The sequence below is a fragment of the Gopherus evgoodei genome, chromosome 1 (assembly GCF_007399415.2).
Source record: "Gopherus evgoodei ecotype Sinaloan lineage chromosome 1, rGopEvg1_v1.p, whole genome shotgun sequence".
In the NCBI taxonomy this organism is placed as follows: domain Eukaryota; kingdom Metazoa; phylum Chordata; order Testudines; family Testudinidae; genus Gopherus; species Gopherus evgoodei.
In genome coordinates this window covers 243,410,339-243,434,384 of record NC_044322.1, presented here as the reverse complement: position 1 = coordinate 243,434,384, position 24,046 = coordinate 243,410,339, and the positions used below count along the sequence as shown (strand labels likewise).

The 24,046-nt window shown below is 41.0% G+C and overlaps 1 protein-coding gene across 8 annotated transcripts in view; it reads left to right on the top strand.

Annotated features, from left to right (window-relative positions):
- SOX5 (SRY-box transcription factor 5) overlaps positions 1-24,046 on the top strand; it is an 880,866-nt gene that overhangs the window by 571,913 nt on the left and 284,907 nt on the right. For all 8 annotated transcript variants that reach the window (XM_030541505.1, XM_030541513.1, XM_030541529.1 and 5 more), the window contains one exon: positions 13,447-13,657. In XM_030541505.1, coding sequence (XP_030397365.1) covers positions 13,447-13,657 — 211 coding nt within the window. The remainder of the gene's footprint in view (positions 1-13,446; positions 13,658-24,046) is intronic.

Sequence of the window (24,046 nt, the reverse complement as noted above, 5' to 3'; positions counted from 1 at the left end):
AAGTCATTTCCTTTCCTTTCCTTTCCTTGTTTGTTGCATCTGTAAAATGTTATGGGATTAATTTGTGAGGATTAATTAGTGATTGGTGGTGCAGCACTTTGATAGTACATGCCACGCAAGTGCTAAATGTTTTCATTTAATTTCTTTTTGTGTTTTTTAACATTTTATTTTTTGTTAAACATTCTGATAAGAGCATAACACCAAATACCATTAAATCCTATCATATATATTTATTCTACCTTACTATCTGTCTATGAATGTATACATTTATCCCATGTGCATTACTATCATCTCTGAACATCTTATAACATTTCTCATGTGGTTTTATTGCTCCTGAATTGCCATCACTGAAGCTTTCACATACACCTTAAATTCTTCTTCCAAGTTCAGTTTCTCTAGGACTGAGGAACAGTATTTGATAAAATGAGGGTCCGGTTAATAGAAAAAATATATCGGGAGTTAGGCAGGAGAGGGAAGGAGAAGAAATCCCGGAGAGAAAATAGGTCTGTTAATAAATGTGGGAAAAGATGAAAACGGATTCACTGAAAAAGGCTAAATTTCTGAATTGTCCTTATGATCATTCTTTTACCAGAAATATATGATAAATAAGTAATAGGCAATTAGAGAGTATTGGAGACCTTGATAAAAAGAAGCAGGTAAGAAAACACTTGGAAAACTTAGATACATTAAAATCCGTGAGTCCAGAGGCCTGTATGAGGTCATCTCAAGGGTTAAATGAATGAGGTAACAAATTTCTGAACCACTGGAAATTTACTTTTGAAAAGTCATGGATTCTGATCTCCTTATTCACACTGGAGTCAGAGGGGTGTCTCGTGAAGTAAAGTGTGAATAAGGTAATCAGATTCTGATCCATATAGAACTTGGGAGCTTCCAGAAGACTGTTTCCAAAAAAAGGGGTTCTAATATTCTAAACAGGGGGTAGGGAATGAAGAGTTGGGGAGTGATTCTGGCAATTGTCATCACATAAATCTACCTGTAATCCTTAATAAAACGGTGGCACAAATATGTAAGCAAACACCTAGAGGATAATGGAACCATGAACAATATCCAACATGGCTGAAATTTTCAAACCACTGCAGGGGATTTAGCTACATGTCTTCCATTAATTTTACAAGCATAATGTTTAGCTTAATAGAAGATGTGTGGCTAAATCCTTGATATTACTTTGAAAATTCCCACCCATGAGTTTATAAAGAGCAAGTCATATGAGAGCAACTTGTTTTTTAATTAAGTAGGTGAAGGATATGCAGTAAATAAATACATCTCCATGTAAATGAAGCATTTAATAGACTGTTTCACAAACTTTCACTTGAACATTCTTATTGTCTTGGATATGAGCACTGTCACACTGGTTGAGAACAGGTGGAAGAACTGAAGGAAGGGTAGTGCTAATGCACTTCTTGAGTTTTTGGGAGATGTGTATTGTGATGATGTATGACCAGGTTTTATTTAACATCTTAAAGAGGTGGTGCTAACAGCATATTCATTAGAAAAAGGGACCTTTCCCTTTGATATACTGCCACAGTTGAGATCAGCAGAGGGATTCATGCAGGAGCTCCCTCAGTGTAAATGAGTGGGAACTGCTGGCAAGGTGTTCCCTGTGAGGGGTCCCCTATTTTGGAACCCTTTTCCTCCTCCTCTTGGTCTGCCTGGGGCCAGACTTGTTCATCTTTCAGGCATGCAGTAAAAGCCCATCATTTTTCTTTACTCTAAGGCAGCTGGGGAAAGATTGGGCTGAGGTGAATATATTTATGGGCACTCCTTTACTTTTCATTTTTAATTTATGGGATAGGCACCCAGTACACTGGATGGGTGCCTATAGTTGCACTGTAGAAATTTGAAGAAACAAATTATTTTAGAAGTTTTAAGAAGGAAATTAATTAAATACATTAATTAAAAATTTCAACTGAACACCAGTGAGGAGAGACAAATAACATAAAGGGAGGTTAAAACACTGTGTATGTAGGAAATAATAAAATGTGTTTCATCCTATAAAATTACAAGCTAATACAGCGGGAGAAAAATAATCTGTAACACAGATAATCAATGGGAGGAAGGCACTTGGAAATGCTGAAAAAGATTTAGGTGTGATAGAGCAAATTAGATACAAGCTTGCAATGTGGCATGGCAGCAAAAAAGGAGGTAACAAGAAGGTAATTGTCCTTTTCTTCATAGCTCTGGTAAGATTACATCTAAAATATTGTGTTCAGTTCTGGGCAATTCAAAGATGTCAACAAATTGGAAGGATTTCAGATACAAGCAACAGAAATGATTAAAGGGCTGTAAGAGCTGATTTGTGAGGAAAGATTGAATGAGCTAAATATGTACAAAAGAGCTAACTATGGCCCAGCAGTAACTAAGGGAGGCTGTGCTGTCTAAAAGGATGAGATGGGTACAAACGCCACGAAGGAAGAGGGATTGTCCAAGTGTGATGAAAGGGGATCTAAGTGGAGTAATAAATTGAAATGAAGCAAAGAAAAGTTTAGGCTGAATATCAGGAAACATTTCCTAGCAGTGAGGTTGTTTGATCTGTGGAATATTCACAGGGGATCCATTGTTTGAGACATTTTAACTAGCCTGACCAAAACAATTGGGAACATACAGATGGACTACGATTTGCCATTGAGGCACATCCCTGCATTCCGGGAGGGGCTGAACCACACTACCTCAAGGAGGAGCATTGGAGGCATTTTATGTCTGCGGCCATGTCTTACACGATGAGCTAGGGGTGTGATTCCCCTGCTCATGCATACATACTCAGGCTAGCTCTCAGCAAGCTATTGTGAGTAGCAGTAGCCACTGTAGCATGGGTAATGGCAGTGGAGGCATGGCTGAGCTGTACGGAGTATATACCCACTGATTCCGGGCGAGTCTGTACTCAGCACAGCTCAGCCATACCTCTGTTGCTGCTGCCATGGCTACACTGCTATTTGTAGTCATGCTAGCTCAATCAGAGCTAGCACAAGTATGTGTACACGAGCTGTGGAATAATACCCCTATCTTGTAGAGTAAATGTAGAGGGGCAGAGCCCCTGTAGGATAGCACAAAGTACTACAGCCCTTTTAGGGTGCAGCATTCTCCCTGCCCCTTCATTCCCCCTTTCAAACACTGTGATCCTCCCCTTAAGAAGTATCCCGGTAGCAGCTCCGAAAATGGAGGCTGTCATTCTAGCCAGCCTGTGCGTGATATGGGCAAAGGAGCAGAGTTCTTTATTCCATTCCCCGCACCATACACTCACATAAAGGATTAGCTGGAATCTTGCCCTTAGGGAACAATCTTCCACTGATCACTAAACAATGGACTAGGTGATCTCATAGCACCTTCCCATCTGTGAGTGTTATAAATTTATACTATGTTGAAAATATCAAAAGTAGAAAACCGGAGAACAGCCTGCCAGTCATTGGAAGTCTATGGCATCCCATAATGAGGTTGTGGTAATGTATTGTAGTACATGATCAGTAAGTAATTTCATATTTTAAAACTATGGTCATTTTATACCATGTTATTTCCAAACTAGCAGAAGGGTTTAATACAAATAAAAGACTAAATCAAGCAGTTTTGATAAGTAGTCTTGTTTTTGTTTAGCATGGTCTTAAGGATGATCTTTAATCCCTCAGGGAAGAGATCATAAATGTCTTAAAGTGCTTTTGCAGGGTTTTATTTATTGTTTTTAGCCATACAGATCACTAGTAAGAAGATAACGAGGCTGTCATAATACAAAATGTTCTTTGTTTTTACAGGTTGTGGTTAATATATTAGCAATTCTCAAAATGCCACTCTTGCTTAATAAGTGTTTTTGAGAGCAAATGAAAACCTACATTTCATTCTTGAGATCAGTGCTTTTGAAGAAAAGGGGAGCATTTTAGGAAAATGGAGATATATGTCTAACTATATGTGGCATCGCTACCTAAACAGGATCTGTGTCACTGCAAGTCCCTCGCCAAATTTACGCAATACAGTACTATCGGCATGATTATTTTTATTATCCCTCATGCAAAAGAAGGATTTGCAGTTTCTTTATACAGGAAACATTTTATGGTAGCCAATATGAAAAACTATGTAAACAGTTTTGCTGAAAACAAGATAAAATTTAAATGACCCAAAAAACTGGGGAAAAAAATCTGCCAAATTTTCAAAAGTGGCTCCAAAGTTTATCAACGTTTGGTTTATGCACCCTTCACCACTGCAGATACATAGTCATACTCATAATTCTTTGATCTGCAGTGCACCCAAATACAGAAAGCTGGATAAGCCCAGGCCAATAAGAAATACTGAATGTGAGCTGTTTGTGTGGATAGTGGGAAGATCAGTGAGGACAAGAAAGGTTTGTATTAAGGCAGTGGTTATCAAACTATAATCTGGAGATCACTGATGGTCTGTGGAGAGCTGGCTTCTCCTACTTACTTTCAGCTGCCTCAGCTGAACTCATCAATAGAGAGAAGAGCTTGCATTATTGTAAATGTAGCTGGAAATAAGGGGGATGCAGACTCCTATATGGGTTATTGCTATGGGGAATGGAGGGAAGATCAGAAAAGAAAGTTATCCTCACAGACTGCTGCCATGGACAGGACTGGAGGAGACATCCCCCAATGTATGGAAACTGCCAACCAGAGAGGACTGAAGAGCTGCTGATGGAAAAGGAGTAGAGAAGAGAACTGGCAGCATATCCAGGGGACTTGAGAGAGAGGAGAATTAGGCAGCTTGGCAGCATTCCATGAAAGAACGGACTCAAACACCTGGTCAGCATGTGCAGTGATTGACTAATGATTGTGTGACATTGGTTAGAGCTGAGCGTAATACAAGGAGTTGTTGCCGTGCAGGTTACATACACACAGCTCAGGCTGTGCTGATACATCTCAATCTTCGTTTGCAATGCAGTCCTAGGGTGCTTCTGAGCATGGATTCTTCTAGTTGTGCAGCACTAAGGAAGCCAAATGTGAAAATGCTGATTTGCACATCTGAACACAACAGTGGATATGGCTCTGGACAGTTTCAACGGCACACCCGAACTTTCAGTGTGGGATTTTCAAAAGCGCTCAATATAGGCAGGGCTGGCTGCAGGCACCAGCGAAGGAAGCAGGTGTCTGGGGCAGCCAATAGAAAGGGGTGGCACTCCGTCCATTATTGGAGTGGTACATCCGGATCTGTGGCGGCAATTCAGCAGTGGGTCCCTCAGTCCTTTGCTTCCTCTTCGATGGCACTTTGGTGGAAACTCAATCGCTCTGCTTCAGTCTTCGGCAGCAGGTCTTTCACTTCCTCTCTTCCTCTTCAGCGGCACTTCAGTGGCAGCTCAATCAGGTTCGTCTTTTTTTTTTTTCTTTCACCACTTGAGGCGGCTAAAAAGCTGGAGCCGGCCCTGAATATTGGCCTAACTCTGTTCTCCTTGAAGTCAGAGTTCAAGGGAAGCCCAGTTGGGCCACCTCTGACTGAGCACTTGTTAAAATCCTATCCCCAGTGCCTTACAGGAGCCATATTAATTTTGCTGAAAATTGTCAGAGTTTAAGTCTTTCATGGTCCTTTTCAACTAGAACAATCTTCCTAGCACAGGTTATCAGGCTCCTAACTTCTCCTAATTCACATCCTTCATCAAACTGCACTTCTTCAGCTAGACTTATTAGTGCTAAAGCCTATCTCAAGGTGCTGTGATTTGAATACTAATCTCACAACATGCTCTCCTCCCACTGCTTTGTCACTGTGTCTCTCTCTGTCATGTGGTTGGCAGCTTGCTTTTGTACTTAGTTTTGGCCTAAGATATTTGGCCTAAGATGTAGATATTAAGGTTTATGGGCAAGGACTATGGGCCAGATTTTGAAAGGTACTTAGGTGCCTAAAGATTCATATAGGTGCCAAGTGGGATTTTCCAAAGTGCCCAAGTATTTTAGGCACTGAACTCCCTTTTATTAATATAAATAACACTTTTCTAGAGCCTTTCACGCAACAGTCTTCAAGCTCTTTAGGAACAATAATGTAACATCTTCCAAAAAACCTTGAGTATTTAGTAATTAGTATTTATTCTTATCGCCACTTTTAATATGGGAAAACTAAAGCACAGGGAAGATAACTGGTATGCTGGATATCATTGACCAGATTCCTTGCTTCCCAATCCTGTGCTTTAATTATTAGACCATGTTCCTTGAGAATCATAGAAGTTACAGATGGAAAAGACCGGTTAGATCATCACACCTAACTCCTGCCAATGTAGTTTCCAGTCTTGTGGTAGAAGTCATTAGATAGATACTACAATGCTGGATTTCAGCCCAAAGGACAAGAAGCAGCAGTGATTGCCGAAAAAGGAATCCAATACCAAGTAATATATCAATGTTTTAGATAAGGAACTGACAGTTCCAAAAGATGCCTTCGTAGAATCCTAAATGTATTATCCATTTCACAGAGTCAAAAGATTTTTTTTTCTTAAATCAATTTAATTTCAGTTGAATGTGGTATGGTTTATATAATCGGTGAAAATGTGAAACTCTGCATTTAGAAACATCTCTAACTAAAGAGAGTGTCTCTCCAAAATAATGCAGTTAAAAGTCGTTTTCTTCTACCATGACCTCATCACTCAACTCCACAGATCCATTCACTGACTTCTTCTCCATTTTTATATTGCATTTCAGCTCCTCCCCTTCAGCTTTAGGCCCCCTGATGCTGCGGTGAAGCTCTGTGTGGGTGAAGTAGGGTGACCAGACTTCCTGATAAAATCGAGACTGTCCCGATTTTGAGGAGTTTGTCCCGCATCCCGACCAGAGTACGGTCGGGATGCCATTTGTCCCAATATTTTTTTTCCTGGTCTTTGGCAGCAATTCGGCGGAGTCCTTCAGTCATGGACGGTGTTCAGTGGTATTTCGGCAACGGGTGCTTCTGTCTTTGGTGGCAAGGTTTATTACCTGCCACTGAAATACCACCGAAGACCGTCCATGACTGAAGGGCTCTCCGCTGAACTCCCGGATGGGTGAATGTGTTAAACAAACAAACAAAAAAAACCACAAAAACTTGTGTCGGTCCCGATATTTTCCCCTTAACATCTGGTCACCCTAGAGTGGACAGATCTGCTTTCATGTGGTTACAGGACCAGAATCTGAGGCTCGACTTAGTGCTACCCCTTTCAATATCTTAGCTCTTATTTCCTCCTACACCCCTACCTGGACCCTATGTTCTGCCCAATCCTTACTTCATAATGGTATTTCCCATTTCACCCCTCCCCTTTTTTCCAGTACTCTCTTGTGTTCCAAGTATCCTCCATCGCCTTTTTCAGATCTCTTTAGAGACCATTTCTCCCCAATCATTGACTGACAATTCTGCTGCGAGAGAATTCATAGACAGAAGACCTATTTAAATATAAGATAGAAGCTAGTTAATTCTACGTTTTTTAAGTTGTTCACTAGGCTAGTAGGTTCATCTTCTTGAAGGTGCCATGAGTACAGCCACCATCTTGCAGTTTTCAAACAACATCCTCAGTGCAACACAAACAACATAACACAGGATTCTAGGGGCGGGGGGGCTGTCAAAAATTCCTTACTGATTAAGTGGCACAATTCTTACTGAAAATTAATGGGACTTCTGCTTGGGTCAGTTAGGATCCTTTGAATATCCCACTCATAATCCTGTGAAATAACAGGCAGTACTGAACTGTCTGAATTTTAAGTTTTTCTACAGTAACAAAGCTGAAAGGTATTCTGCATTTTTAAAAAATAAAGTTTCATTTTTTATTTTTTTTTTACTACTTTATAATGCACAAAATAGGCCAGAAAGGTTTTTATCCGGGGAAAAGAATTTCTGGCTTTGTGTTTTTTGTGGGTTGGTTGGTTTTCAATATAAGAAATATCACAAATGTCAAGTTTGGTATTTCTTGGTACTGTGAGTTCTCATGCTTTAGTTGAAGAAGTAGGAAGGTAACAAAGAGATTTACCAAAGATGTCCTTTCTCCAAAATATATATTAGGCATTGAAATTAAATAGCTGTTAACAAAATGCAAACACTTCTAAGCAGTCTGACTAAAAATCCCTTGCCTTCACAATTGCTCTGTTTTCAGTCTCTTTCCCTTGTTGAAACTTTACTAGTTTTTCAGTTGCTATAAGGTATTCCAGAGTAGACAGGGTCTAAATATTTAATTTAAAAGACAGGGAAAAAACCTTTTTTTTCTTATATTCTTCACACATTATAAAGAGCAAAAAATGGGCAGAAGTCCAGCTTTAAGAAACCCTGTTAGGTTATTCTTAACATAAGGGATCTTTTTTTTTTTTTTTCAAACCAGACAATATTAGTGCTTGTTTTAAAGACAGGAATCTTATTCCAGGTATTTTTGGCAGAAGCCCCAAAAGTCAGCTTTCTTTATCATTTTAATACTTCATATAGAGCATCCCAGAACAAGAGGTAGTGGTAATTAACAGTTTCAGCTTAGCTGTGAATTTCCATTTGGTTACTGGTCAGTTTAGGTAACAAATTTAACTTTAATGTTACAGAAGCACAGTTTTCTATCTGAGTTTAATTTTGGATTAGGAGCTGAGAAATCATATCTGATAATGTGCATCCAAAGACTAAGAAGCAGAGGCTGAAATGTACTTAAAATGCTAAAAGATACTACAGAAATCTGCATAATATACAACTTATTCCTTTTGAATAAATATTTTACGTCACTTTAAAATTGGAAGAGAGTTTTACTCAGACTATGGAAATGGAAACAGGCCATTTTAAAGATAAAAATAAAGTTATTTTAACAGCAAAATATTTGTACTTTTTATGAGAGCAAGGGTAACATTGAGTAATCTTTAAAAATCTATCGCTGAGTGAGGATAAATCCATTGTCCAGTGACATGACTTTTCTTGTCAATCACAGAGGTGACAAGGGGGCTAGATTAAGTAAAGCTTGCCCAAGATTAACAAAGGAAGATTATTGACCTCATCCTGAAAGGGCAGAAGCCTGTTTTATCATTAAACCTTGGAAGAGAGATTCGTCCATAGGTGGCAAGTTTCATATAAATGAACAAGTGTTTCTGAGGGACTCTAGCTCTGAATAGAACCAGAAGGCTTGAACCTTGGGTCAATCTATTTTTCATTGTTGGTGGGGGTGAGGGGAGAAAAGTGGCCAGCCCTAATGACCTTGTCAGCAGGATCTTTGTAGGTTCCTGACTGCCATCTAAAGTGGAGAAAACAAGAAACAACTGCATCAGGTGTTGGTGAGTACAGTCCCAGTTCGGTGTTTGATTGAGTGTTGTGTCAGCACACATTAACAAGCAATTCACAATGTAAATGAACAATGGACCCCCATACACAAAACAGCTGCTAACTGCATAAAACTGTTACAGGGATTAGCAGAGCCAGAGGCTGAAATGTAATCAAATTTGAACAGGTGAAATGGTTACATAGCAGACAGAGAACATTCCTGGGTGAATTAGCAACAGCATCTAGTTTTCCACTGTTGTGGTGACAAGGGTTTGTAATACTTGTGAGGTCTGCTGAATTTCCATGAACTTCCCTACCTTAACAAGTATTTAGAGAAGCTGGTGCATACTGCTGCTGCTGCTGCTTTTTTTTTTTTTTTTAATGACACTTGCTAAAAAACTGTAATGTGCTTTTCTTTCAGTAAACTGAGTAAAATTGTGTGTTTTTTGTCTTTTCAAATGATTGACCTGCTAAGTCTCACTTAGTTGAAGGGAGACTTTCCTACATTGGAATTAATTTTAGCCAGTTTCTGAAGTGTTGTCCTCTTGCCATTAAGGATTCTTCAAGGTGTTGGTAGTGGGATGTTTAACGTCTCATGCATAATTTCTCAAGAATTCCATCTCTGAAAGTTCCTTAGCTTTATACAGCTCTTAACGTATGTTCATAAACATGAGTAAGTTGTTTATGGAAGTTTTTCTTTCTTTCTTTCTTTCTTTTTTTTTCAGACAATGAAAGGCTTAATAGGTCTGAAAGGCTTTTTCTTTCGTTTTGTTTTTTTTCTCCTAATGATGTGAAATTAAATAGGAGTAATGTAAACCAAAGACAACAGTTAAGCATTTCAGGCTGTTGTGCAGAATGATCATAGGACACACTCATGGCTAGTCTGGTGGAGGGTATAGGCTCACCTCGATATGCTGAGGTTTACATGTGAAACTGTCATTAACACTAATGGATGCAGTGTGCACCCATTCCTGTGCACTGAGAGGAGAATATTCTTTTTAGATTGTAAATCACACAATGAATGTATGATTGCTGCAGATCTTTTTGGAAAAATAGTTCATTGTACCTTAACTTAGCTCACAAAAATTTGAATGCAGCTGTGGTGCTACTGTATGTGTGTTTTAATTAAGTCTAGTGTACATTAAGAACCACCTGGGCATGAATAACCCATATATGTGATATTCAAACACTATGTATGCACACACATAGATGAGGTGGTTTCAACAAAGAGTGAAAACAATTTACTCTTGGAGCAGGAATTTTAAAATATAATTTAATGCACAGATATGTTCTTTTGAAGTCTGTACAGGGCTTAGGTCTGACTTAGGGCTTGTCTACATCAGAAAGTTGCAGCGCTGGTGAGGGAGTTACAGCGCTGCAACTTTGAGAGTGTCCACATCTGCAGGGCATCACCAGCGCTGCAACTCCCTGTTTGCAGCGCTGGCCGTACTCCCGTTTTGTCTCGGGTGTAGAGGATCCAGCGCTGGTGATCCAGCGCTGGTAATGCAATGTAGACACTCACCAGCGCTTTTCTTGACCTCCGTGGAAGGAGGAAGCCTCTGGTAATCAAGCTGGTTTCCTTTCCCGGTTTGCTCTCTCGGTCCCGGAGCCAGCCAGCAAACCGCGGGGAAGGAGACCTGCTTGCTCGGGGTTCCGGGACCGAGAGAGCAAACCGGGAACGCCGCGGTTTGCTCTCTCGGTCCCGGAGCCAGCCAGCAAACCGCGGGGAAGGAGACCTGCTTGCTCGGGGTTCCGGGACCGAGAGAGCAAACCGGGAAAGGAAACCAGCTTCGCCGCGGTTTGCTCTCTCGGTCCCGGAACCCCGAGCAAGCAGGTCTCCTTCCCCGCGGTTTGCTGGCTGGCTCCGGGACCGAGAGAGCAAACCGCGGCGTTCCCGGTTTGCTCTCTCGGTCCCGGAACCCCGAGCAAGCAGGTCTCCTTCCCCGCGGTTTGCTGGCTGGCTCCGGGACCGAGAGAGCAAACCGCGGCGTTCCCGGTTTGCTCTCTCGGTCCCGGAACCCCGAGCAAGCAGGTCTCCTTCCCCGCGGTTTGCTGGCTGGCTCCGGGACCGAGAGAGCAAACCGCGGCGTTCCCGGTTTGCTCTCTCGGTCCCGGAACCCCCCTTGAAGCCGCCCAACAGCGCTGCAGTGTGGCCACATCTAACACCACTTGCAGCGCTGGTTGCTGTAAGTGTGGCCACTCTGCAGCGCTGGCCCTATACAGCTGTACTAATACAGCTGTAACAACCAGCGCTGCAAAATTTTAGATGTAGACATGGCCTTAATTTTTTTTCCAGCTCTGTAGTCTTACTGTATTGGTATTTATGTGGCCCTCCCACACCAGAGCACCTCACAATCATTAATCGATATATCCTTATAATACCCTAGCAAAGTAAGGAAGTATTACTGTCAGCTCTGTTTTAGCAATGGGAAACTGAGACCCAGAGAAACTTGCCCAAGATCACACAGGAAGTATGGAAGAACCAGGAATTGAACATAGATCACCTGAGCCTTAGTCCAGTGCATTAATCACAACACCACTCTTCTATCTTGATGCAATTTCCCCCTTCAGAACAAATAGCCCATATAACTTTTAGTAATGGAAAGTATTCTGGGATACAGTTTGCATGCCAGTAGTTTGCAAAATACGTTTTTTAAAAGTTGCCTTGCATTTCATTGTATCTTCCTTCAGTTGCTGTTGTCCTGAATATACAACCTAAAGCTATCATTAACCCCACACACACCCACACCCACATGAAAACAGAAACAAGATAATTTTTGTTTTCAGTTGGTCATCTGTGAAAAATTATCAACGTTATTGAAACTTCATGAAATATTCGACTATATATTTTAATAAAATTGTTTACCAAAAGGGTTATGGAAATTTTTTGGTGACATAAAACCACATTTTCTTGCTTAAACCTTGTTGTCAATAAATTAAGACTACCAAAAATTATTTGGAATTTATTTTTTTTTGTGAAAACCAGTTTAACAAAAAATGGAAAATGGATCCGTTTTCAAACCCTGCAAAATGAAAACAGTTTTTAAAAGTGTAATGATTTTTTACAACCAGCTTTATAACTGAGATGAGAATCTGGTTCACTGACTTATTAGTAATGGAAATAATTATCCAACATTTTATACAAACACATAAGGAAATACTCTGTAGCGTTATTATGAGCTAAAGAATAAGAGAAGAATCTGAACAAAAGGAAATGTTTAAAACAGATAATAGAAATATATAATTTTGCAATATTATAAAATATAGATATGATATGTAACAAATTAAGGACCTGAATGAAGACATTAAAATCAAAGGAACTAATCAGGTACATAGTTAATTTTAAGCACACAGTGTTTGCAGGATTGGTTTCTAAAGTAATAGCAGAGGAAGAAAGGATTTAAGAGGCATATGCAAGAGTGACAAAAAAGATTTAAAAAGAGATAGGAGAGTCACTGAGTCAGAAAATGATACTTCCTATGCCAGAAGCTGCAGAGAAGAAGGCTCTCACATTAATGGAGGCAAGTTTGTACATATAGGACCTAGATCTGTCATCTGTTAAAGTCAGTGAGATTGCTTCTGTTGACTTTAATGCAAGGGAGATTATGCCTGTATTTTAGGAAATTGTGCAGTTGTATCACTGTGCCACCTGTGAGTGTCATGAGGACCGCCCTTGTGAAAAATACTGTCTTTAAAAGAAAAGAGGGTATGAGATGGAGGAGGAGAAAAGAAAATGAATTAGAAGCAGTAAAATGATTGCTTCTTTCCTTAGAGATGGGAGAGCTACTTGAACTGTGAGTTGAAAAAAAAATCATATAGTGCAGGGATTTAATAGCTGATTGTTATTTCATTTCCAACAGCAACTAGCCATCATGGCATTAAGTGCTTTAAAAAGGCAGGAAATTAATTATCTTAGGGGGAAAATCTGAAGATTGCACATAGAAAGCTGTAAAAGAGCAAACAATTAAAGGTAATCAATACCATTGTTATTAGAAAACCTATGAGTGCAACACTTCTCCTCAATTAGAGAAAAATTGTATTTTATGTTTCTCTCCTGCAAACTGATCTGTGTTCACTTCATCCTGTAATCTTAGTTTATCCTTTATCGAGAAGCTTTGTTCTGGATGTTTTTGAAGCATTGCATTTCTTTTTAAAGGTTTCACCAGAAAAACGAACAGCAATGAACTCAAAGAACAAAGGGTGGTTATTTCTTTTGCTCTTTTGTTCTTTTTCAAGTTTCATCTCATGTCTCTCCTCTTTCAGGAAGTTGATGGCAATAAAATGATGTCTTCATTTGCCCCGCACAACTCATCTACCTCACCATTGAAGGCAGAAGAAGGTGGGCGTCAGAGTGGAGAGTCATTGTCCAGTACAGCCCTAGGAACTCCTGAAAGGCGTAAAGGCAGCTTAGCAGATGTTGTAGATACCTTAAAGCAGAGAAAAATGGAAGAGCTCATCAAAAATGAGCCAGAAGGTAAGGCCTGGGAAATGGGCCAAAATTTTGTTTTCTTTTCTCCAGGTTCTGTCAACTTTGGATATCCATCCATCCATCCATCTCCTGCTCTTGTTGCTGGCAAAATGGAAATGTGTGCTCTGTCTACACTAGGGATAATTTTCACAAGTGTTCCACCATTTCACCAGCACTGTTTAAACTTTTTCCCCAGCTTTGCCCTACTCTGCTTTATATGGGCTAGCTGCTGCCAGCACTGTAAGCACAATGTCTTCTAACTTGGCTCAGAATCAGGTCTAATTGACATGCTGGTTGCTACTGTGGTGAAAAGCTACTGACATTGCTAATACCAGTGAGCTGAAAACAGTGTTATCAACGATGGCAAACTTTTGAAAAAAAAGTCAACTTGTATAGACAGGGCCAATATTTGAAGGGCAGAAGGTGGAATTTGGTAATCATGAAAGGTCCTGGATTAAGTGTGCCCTAAAATATAATCCTTTTATTTATCTATGGAACGGATACTGTGCAAACAGATGTAATATAAGTTTCTCCTGTGCTGCTCTGGAAATTTCTCACCCTTAACATTCAGGGACCACCTCTAGGAGGTGGCAGTAGGGTCTCTGTGCCCTTTCTGCCCTTGGTTTCACTGCCAGAGATATGAGCTATCTGTCCATGGGCAGTGGCTATCAAAGGCCGGGGGAGGCTGTGCCTCCCCAAACAGCCCTGTGTGGTCCCGCCCATGCTCCATCCCTGTCCATGCTCCACCCCTACTCCACCTCCACCTCCACTTCCCGCTGGCTCTTTCCCACATGGCCCCAGGCCGGACTCTAGGTGGCTGGGGTTGTGTTTGCACTGCCTGGTGTTCAGGGCCGGGGCGAGGGAGGGCGCCCACCCTCACTGCAGTCCCGAGTTTGGGGGGTTGGGCTGTGCTGCCCGCCTGGCACTCTGGGGTGGGGGCTGTACCACCCATCTGCCTGGCGCTCCAGGGCTTTACTGGGGGAGCCGCACTGCCCACCCGGTGCTCCAGGACAGGAATGCTACGGCAGGGGAAACTGGTGGCCACAGTCAGGGGGGTGGCCCTCTGGGCTCTGGCAGGGGAAGGCAGTGGGGTCTCAGGCAGAAGAGGCAGGGCCTCAGGCAGAAGGGCTGGGCTGGGTGGGGAGTAGCCTCCCACAGTTCACCCTCTGCCCATGCACCTGTCCTCTAGGAACTGACCCTAGCACACCAACTCATTTCATAGAGGCCACTGAACAGCCGTTATATGGGAAATATTTTCAATCACTATCAATCTGGGCTGGATTTAAACCAGTGATCTAAAGATGAAAGTCTCCATGTTCCATTATATTCCCCTGAGCCATCCAGAAAATATTATTGTAACTGTTTTGGTAGACCTTGTGGATTCCATGGCTCCAGGGGTTTGGTGCTCTTATATGAACCCACTGCTACTGATTCCCTAGTTCCCTTGCAGTATTACTCACCATCTGACTTTGTGTCTGCCTATCCCTTTTCAATTGTTTTTAAAAGTGGAAAAAAACCAACCTCAGAGCTCCCCAAAAGCTATCCTGTTCTTGGGTGTGCATTGATGGTGCCTGTGGGAAATTTTTAGGACTACTTCTACATTTGAAGAAAACTGACTGACAAAAAAGCAAAGAGAAGTATAGTCACTCTCGCACACGTGTACACATGACATGACTGTAAATTAGTCTTCTCTTTAGAGGGGCCCCCAGTAAGAGTCTGCTGGGAAACAAATGCTTTATTTCGTAACCATTTTATAAAAAAGGTATTAAACATATTGAACCATTCTGGTTTGTTTTACCGCTGACATTATGGCCAATGTCATGACTTTCCTTGTGCCTTGGAGTGGGCAAGAATTCTACATCATGGCTATGTGTGAGGCAGTGAGGAAAAGAAGAGGCAGATTATTTAGGGGATGGGGAAGAGGAGGGACTTCTGGGCAACATGTAAATAAAGTGTTGAGTAGAAAGTTGTGCATGCTCCAGAGGCTCCACTAAGGAAAGGCCACAGTTAGAGATGAGAATGGTTACAGCACCTATGCATTTCCTCATGTCCACTAAAGTGAAAATATACAGTACAAACAAAAGGTCTACAGCTTTGTAAAAAGATTGGGAGAGTGGAGGGAGGGGGGAGCAACTGAATGTTGGGTTTTACAAATGTATGCAACAGAAAATCTTTTCTTCCCTCTAGCCATTGTTCTATTGTCTTTCAAAGGCCATTAAAATGAACAGCAGGTTGTGATGAAAATTTCATTAAGCCCTAGTTAAATCATTATGAGGGTGCCATATTCATGTCTCTGTTTCCTCCCCATCCAGAAATAAAAAAGGAAAAGAAGGTTGTTGTTTTGTTTTGTTCCACTCCTCTTTTCCCTAAAAGCAAACTAACAAAAGTTGAGAAGTTAGAAGAGAATGGGAAATGGGGCATCAAACAAAAGGAGGCCACTGAGGTGAACTGGCTAGGAAAAAAAAATTAGACTTGCATAAGAGCATTAAAAGGTGGTGAGGAGGGAATATGTCATCTCAGCAAGCCCTCCCCGACCCCCTTTGCTCTAGTCAGCATGAATTTTTTTAAGTGGCTAATTAAATTTTTATCTTTGTGGGGTGTGGAAGGCAAAACCACTTTCAGTTGTTTTAAAAAAAAACTCTCCACAAAACAATGTTGTCTTTCTTAAAAATTAGCTTCCCACTGCAACCACTGCCTTTTTGTGTGTTAACCCTTTCAGAAAATCTTTTTGTTACTGTTATGTTTTATTGATATATGCAGTGTTGTTGTAGCTGTGTTGGTCCCAGGATATTAGAGACACAAGATGATGAGATAATATCTTTCATTGGACCAACTTCTGTTGATGATAGAGATGAGCCCTTGACTGAAGAAGAGCTCCATGTAGCTCAAAAGTTTCTCTCTCTCGCCACCAGAAGTTGGTTCAATAAAATATATTACCTCAGTTATCCTGTGTCCCTAATGTTTTACTGACACCAGGGCCAGCTCCAGGGTTTTTGCCGCCCCAAGCGGCAGGGGGGGGCGGGAAGCCATGACTGGCGCCTGCTCCACCGTGCCACTTTCTTCTTCGGCGGCAATTTGGTGGCAGGTTCTTCCCTCAGAGAGGGAACGAGGGACCCACCGCCAAATTGCTGCCGAAGAGCCCGACATGCCGCCCCTTCCTCTTGGCTGCCCCAGGCACCTGCTTACTCAGCTGGTGCCTGGAGCCGGCCCTGATTGACTCAGTCTAAGTATGGCAATCTCAGCTACTGCTTGTTGCTAGTCAAGTAATTAAAAATTCATGTTTTCTCTCTGGATAAGATGTGCTGCAATTGGCAATCTCTAATAACACACGCAGGTAATAACTCAATAACAGGTGATGCTTTATGTCTCAGTACAAAATTTTAGTCTTGAAAGTACAGGACCTTGCACAGTGATGCTGCAATTTTAGCTAGGGACAGTTGTAATATAAATAATAATAATACCTAGTTTCTTTCTCTGGGAAGAGAAACAATTGCACTAGTGATAGTTTAATCAAAGAGTTTCCTTTAATCTTCTTGAGTTCAGACATGAGCTGAATTTCTATTTCTTTATATATCCATTCTATCATTTGAAAATGTATTTTGAAACTAAAGAAAAAGTACACTTGAAACATTCAAAGCACAATGTCTCAGTTTAGCTCACTTACACCAGGGTAACTGAAATCTCCAGAATAATTCTTTTGGACATGTGTTGTGTATCTGGTGATTAGCATAAAAATGACACTTAATGGTGCATAACACTGGAGTTTGAGATAGGGTTTCCACCTTAAATTGTTTCCCGCAAATCTGCAGGTCACGTCTTTGTAACATTTACAATGGCACATCACAAAGCCATGTCATGATGTCCTGAAATTAACATTACAATGTTGGAACATAAAGGTATATGATACTTAAGGCCCTACCAAATTCACAGTCCATTTTGGTCAATTTCACGGTCATAGGATTTTAAAAATCATAAATTTCATGATTACAGATATTTAAATCTGAAATTTCACAATGTTGTAATTATAGGGGTCCTGACCCAAAAAGGAGTTTTTGGGAGAGGGGGTTGCAAGGTTATTGTAGGGGGATGGGATTGCAGCACTGCTACCCTTACTTTTTCACTGCTGCTGGGGGCCTTCAGAGCTGGGCAGCTGGAGAGCAGTGGCTGCTGGCCGGGAGCCCACCTCTGAAGGCAGAGACGCCGCCAGCAGCAGTAAGGATGGCATGGTATGGTATTGCCACCCTTACTTCTGCGCTTCTGCCTGCAGAGCTGTGCCCTTAGCAGCCGCCACTCTCCAGCTACCCAGCTCTGAAGGCAGCAGCACAGAAGTAAGGGTGGCGCGGTATGGTATTGCCACCCTAAATTCTGTGCTGCTCCTGGCGGGGCTCTGTCTTCCGAGCTGGGCACCTGGCCAACAGCTGCCATTCTCCAGCCACTCAGCTCTGAAGGCAGCGCAGATGTAAGGGTGGCAATACCACAACCCCCCTAAAATAACTTTGTGACACCCCCCCCCATTTGAGAAATGCTGGTCTCCATCATGAAATTGGTATAGTATAGGGTAAAAGCACACAAAAGACCAGATTTCATGGTCCGTGACACATTTTTCAGGGCTTTGGTAGGGCCCTAGTGATACTGTATTCATTGTGACAGTATGATATGATGTGATGCAACATCATTGCATTGTGCAAGCCCCAAAATGTCTGTTGAGTTCCTGGAAGATCTAGCATGTTAGGGTTACAGGATGTGGATTGCTCCTTCAAAATTGGGACAATATACAAATATTGGATGGGTGGGAACTTTAGGGCCTGATCCAAAACCCATTTAAGACATGGAAAAGAAAAGTATTTGCTGGTACACGTGCTGATCACCCTCAAAATTATATGGATTTTAATGATGTTACCAAAAATATTACAGTGTGTGTGTTGTCGTTAGGAGCAGGTAGCATCATTCCTTTTAAGAAAGTGTTTTGTGGCTACAGATCAATGTGTATATTTTAGGGTACAGTATTGCTTTGTTGTATATTTGCACCTGTAAAAGCCCCACTGAGGGAAGCCAGTCTATCTACGGTTTCCTTGGATGTTTGGCTTGCTTTTTCTTTCTTCCACAGGTATAGGGATTGCTTTTTTGTGATTTCTCCTTAGTCCTAAACCTCACGCCCCTTATTTCTAATCTTCTGAACCTGCCATTTTGCTCGTGACTTTCGCAAGTATCCAATGAAGAATGAGGCATTTTGGCATGTAGGCATGGAATGTTTTAGCAAATATAAAATCAGTGGAACTTTACTCATCATTGATGCATTGTGCACTTTTTCCCTTCTCAAATTCTGTTGAAGAGCCTCATATACTGCTTTAGCATTCAGGTCCCCAAAGGCATAAACCTATTACCAAAGTCACACAATGTTATTTTACATGAACCATTCCATCCTTTTCTAACTTAGACTTCAGACAAGGAGTCAGTCCCTTTTTATTTCTGGTGTACAATAAGGAAGATAATGGTGTGGGTTTGGAGAAGCCTTATACACTGTGACAGACCTCAAGCCCTCGCCCTGAGGGTCATCTATCAACCATGGGATTCCTTTTGCAGCTAAAATCATTAGGGGAGTGAGATATAGGCATGGGTTTTTTTTCTATTTTCTTAAGGCATCAGAGGATGGCAGAGACTCTCTGTCTGTCTGTTCTCTTCAGTCATAGAAATGAAATAGAAATCTCTTTGAAGTCACTGAGGTTGACACAAGTTCATGAAAAGCAAAGACCAAAGCAGCCACTTAGGTTTTTCTTGCACTATTAATGGGATTGGATTGCAGTATTTTAATTTATGGCCCTGCATTTGTGGAAAATTAAATGCTTTAAATCTGTAGTAGCCTTTTCTCTAAATTCATGGTTGGGCTTTTGCAAAAAAACAAAACAAAAAAACACAGCACCAAAGACATTTTTAGCAATAGGCTAAAACTCTTTCTTGATGTTTACAGCTCAGAAACTTGTTAAGAATTCTTCTTCTCTTTGAGTTAATCAGTTTTGGTTTGTGGCAGTTTCTGCATTTACCTCTCTGAGGTCTGCCCCTGAGCTCCGTGTAAAAAGGTATATCCATTACTGTAGTGTTCCAATAAAGCACCACGGGGCCATCTAAGCGATCAGATAGTGTGTGTTTGTGCATGCACACTCACTCATCTGCATGATCCCTGCTCTATCCACACTGAGATCCCTCTTATTCTGCTGTGCTGCTTACTGTGAATTGGGTTGATTGCCTGTTGTTCTCCTTAGCTCCTTATGTCCGTCTACCTGTCTGTTGATCCATAGCTCCTCAGAGAAGAGATCATTCTTTGGAATGTTTAGAAAATATGTAGCATGTTGTGGATGCTATTGTAAATAAATAATATATAGAAATAAATATATAGTCTGTATATGATTAAAGGGTTACTAGGACACGTGTTTTTGTAGTGCATTAATAGGCATTGTGAACATAACAGTCTCATCTATTAATGTGTGTGTTACAATGCTATGTGTAATTTTTTTTTTGTGGGAAAGAAAGGGACGAAAAAGGCCCCTTGGGCATAATTTTTGTCTTCTGAACATCCCCTAAAGGCTATTTGTGTTTGATATTTGTTTACATTATAAATCACAACACCTGTTCTTGTCATAATTGAAATGACTGTTGTTTAAGGAGCTCTCTCGTGTGTAAAAGTGAACCATATTGGATTCAGGCCCTCTAGCTGAAATATGAGCTCGGAATATCCCCTAATATTATCAAACTTTTAATCACCATCTCTTGTAAAGAAATCAAGAGGTCTCCCTCTTCTTAAGCCATAAATTCCAAAGCAGGACAGTAATGGGCACAAGAAGGGAGGCCTTTGAAATGCAGATTCCTGTTTTTAAATCACATCTGATGAAGTGGGAAAAAAATAAAGTGAACAGATCCTGGGGAAGAGCCTAAGGATACTCTAATTGGCTGAGGTTTGAGTCTCTTTTGTTTGGTTCCTCACTGTCCTTCTGACAAAAGTACATGTTGAAGAGGCTTTGTAATGCTGTTCTACTGAAGGACAAACAAGGATACCTTTCAACTCAGCACTTTTAAGTTTTGTTCCTCACACTCCTGCTGCTGTAGAAGGATGCTCCAAGTGCACTGTGGTTTACATGTTCATCTATGCAGTCTGTCACCAGAAAAAGTGTCTCTTCTTGTAGAGCAAGCCAGAATCTAACCTCCATTTACCTCTTTCAAAGACACCACCATATGGAAATGTGCACTCACATAACTGATGAGGGGGAAAAAGTTTGTGAAACAAGCCTGTGTGAAAAGAAGCCCTTAAATGCTATGGTTTCTGAAATCTTCATTAAAAAGTGCTTTAACTTTAGAACACAGGTAGCCTAGTTTGAAGCCCTGCCAACTCCCTTCACTCAAAGTGAAGTTTGTTTATTTGACATCTTTTAGGTTTTTAAGTGTATTCCTTCCTAATAGTGTAGCTCAATAGTTATGGTTAGTTTCAATGGCTGTTTTCAGAATTTTCTTAGTTTTTCTTCCAAGTCTTCCTTGCTTAGATCCTCAAAGGTTCATAGCTTTTGGATCTCTTTTTTCTGACTTGATAAAGGCATCTGAGATGCTGATGTAGCATCTTAAATGTACAAGAAACCACTATGGTTGAGTAAGATTCTAGTTTGTCTTGAAACTTGTGCTTTTGTAGGGAGGAGATAGGAAAGGGGAGGGGGAGAGGGACTATTTTAGGATGAAAGTCTACTCTTATTGGTCACATAATTAAGATTTCTTTCCAGAACATACTCATCCCTCAAAACGGAACAAGCAGCAGCAACAGAGCTCTTCGTTTATCTGTTCCCATCTTGAACAATGTAGCATAACCAAGTTTAACCAAAACGAAGTTAATGGTTCTGTCTCCTATTTCCAGCAGCTCACTGGATTATCCACCCCCTCTCCATTTTTTTCATAGATTCCAAGGCCAGAAGGGACCATTGTGATCATCTGATCTGACTTCCTGTATAACACAGGCCATAGAACTTCCCCCAAATAATTCCCAGAGCACATCTTTTAGAAAAACATCAAGTCTCAATTTAAAAATTGTCAGTGATGAAGATTCCATCATGACCCTTGGTAAATAGTTTCAATGGTTAATTACTCTCACCATTAAAAATTTACACCCTATTTCCAATCTGAATTTGTCTAGCGTCAACTTCCAGCCGTTGGATTGTATTATACCTTTCTCTGCTAAATTGAAGAGCCCACTATTAAATATTTATTTGAATGCCTCCGATGCCCCAAAATGTTTCAGCTAAATGGGTTGCAGTCTGTTTTCCTTGTATATTTTTGGCAAAGCCATCAGCTTCCTGAGCTTCAATTTCAATACATGGATCACTGTTGGAAAAGCCTCTAACCCAGCCTGTTAATATACAAAAATACACAAGGGAGTATGCCAGCTCTTTTTATGTGTTTATGTGCCACAGCTTTTGGGGGATGTCATTTATTCAAGAGTGGAGAGCTAGCCACCTGTTTCTCAGGCCTCTTGTCCCTCATTTTAAAGGTTCAAGCCCTTGCTGAATAGTAACATTCTAATCTGGGCAACATACACAACATGTATCTGAAATCTATTTGTCAAGCTAGCAGGGTTTGTGTTTTTTTCTCCCTTCTTCCTTACCCCGGAGGCGCTTGTCATGACCGTGCATATTAAAATTAATCAGACCTCCCAGGCCTGTGTGGTTTAATGCGAAGAAGTGGATATCAAGCATTTGCCCTAATTAAATAGGCCTGCTTGGTTTTGTTCTAGTGGGTGCTTGGTCTTTTTTTTAATAAGAGCTGGTTACAGAGGAGGCACGGCCAGTACTGGAGTTAGTGGAGAGCTCACTTCAAAGTTTTCTTTACCACCTGCGCCCAGAATACCAAGACCTGAAGAGTTCCCAGCGTTCTTTCTTAACTGCACTATTTGTAGAAAATAAGTGAGGGGAAATATGGCCAAATGAGTGAGAGAGCGATCAGGGAAGGAGAGGCTCGAAGCGGGTTGAGCATGTGGATTGGCTTTTTGAAGTTGATTAAGATGGCCTATCATACTGTTTGATTAGCTTTAGATAGCAGTCTGTGCTATGAGCTAGTCACAAAGCTATCTTCTAGAAGCATGTGAAGGCCTCTAGTATGGCAACTCCCACTTGCTTTCTTTGTTAATGAAGTGGCCTGGTAAAAACACTCTAAATTTGAAGCTGTTGGTTATATTTATTATTTGTTAGTTTTTAACTTTGATCTCACTTCAGTGTTGTTTGCATGTTGTCATTTTGGACAGGGTGTTTTACATGATATATCTATCTCCTGTGTTATAAACAAGCTATGATTGGAATGTTTTCACTTTTCTATGATGTCTTCTAATTGTTTTAACTTATTTGTGTCACTGCCGGGAAGATCAAGCCATATGCATGTAAAGAGAACAGGAGTACTTGTGGCACCATAGAGACTAACAAATTTATTTGAGCATAAACTTTGATGGACTACAGGCCACTTCATTGGATGCATAGAATGGAACATATAGTAAGGAGATATATATACACATACAAAGAACATGAAAAGGTTTGAGTTGCCCTACCAACTCTAAGAGGCTAATTAATTAAGATGAGCAGTTAGCAGCAGGAGAAAAAAAAACTTTTGTAGTGATAATGAAGATGGCCCATTTCAGACAGTTTGGCAAGAAGGTGTGAGGATACTTAACATGGGGAAATAGATTCAATGTGTGTAATGGCTCAGCCATTCCCAGTCTCCATTCAAGCCTAAATTGATGGTATCTAGTTTGCATATTAATTCAAGTTCAGCAGTTTCTTGTTGGAGTCTGTTTTTGAAGCTTTTCTGTTGCAAGATTGCCACCTTTAAGTCTGTTACTGAGTGACCAGAGAGGTTGAAGTGTTCTACTGGTTTTTGAATGTTATGATTCCTGATGTCAGATTTGTGTCCACTTATTCTTTTGCATAGAGACTGTCCTGTTTGGCCAATGTATGTGGCAGAGGGGCATTGCTGGCACACGATAGCATATATCACATAGGTACATGTGCAGATGAATGAGCCCCTCATGGCCTGGCTGATGTGATTAGGTCCTATGATGATGTCACTTGAATAGATATGTGGACAGAGTTAGCATTGGGCTTTGTTGCAAGGATAGGTTCCTGGGTTAGTGTTTTTGTTCTGTGGTGTGTGGTTGCTGGTGAGTATTTGCTTCAAGTTGGGGGGCTGTCTGTAAGTGTGGACTGGTCTGTCTCCCAAGATCTGTGAGAGTGAGGGATCATCTTTCAGGATAGGTTGTAGATCTTTAATGATGCGCTGGGGAGGTCTTAGTTGGGGGCTGAAGGTGACAGCTAGTGGTGTTCTGTTGTTAGTCTCTAAGGTGCCACAAGTACTCCTGTTCTTTTTGCGGATACA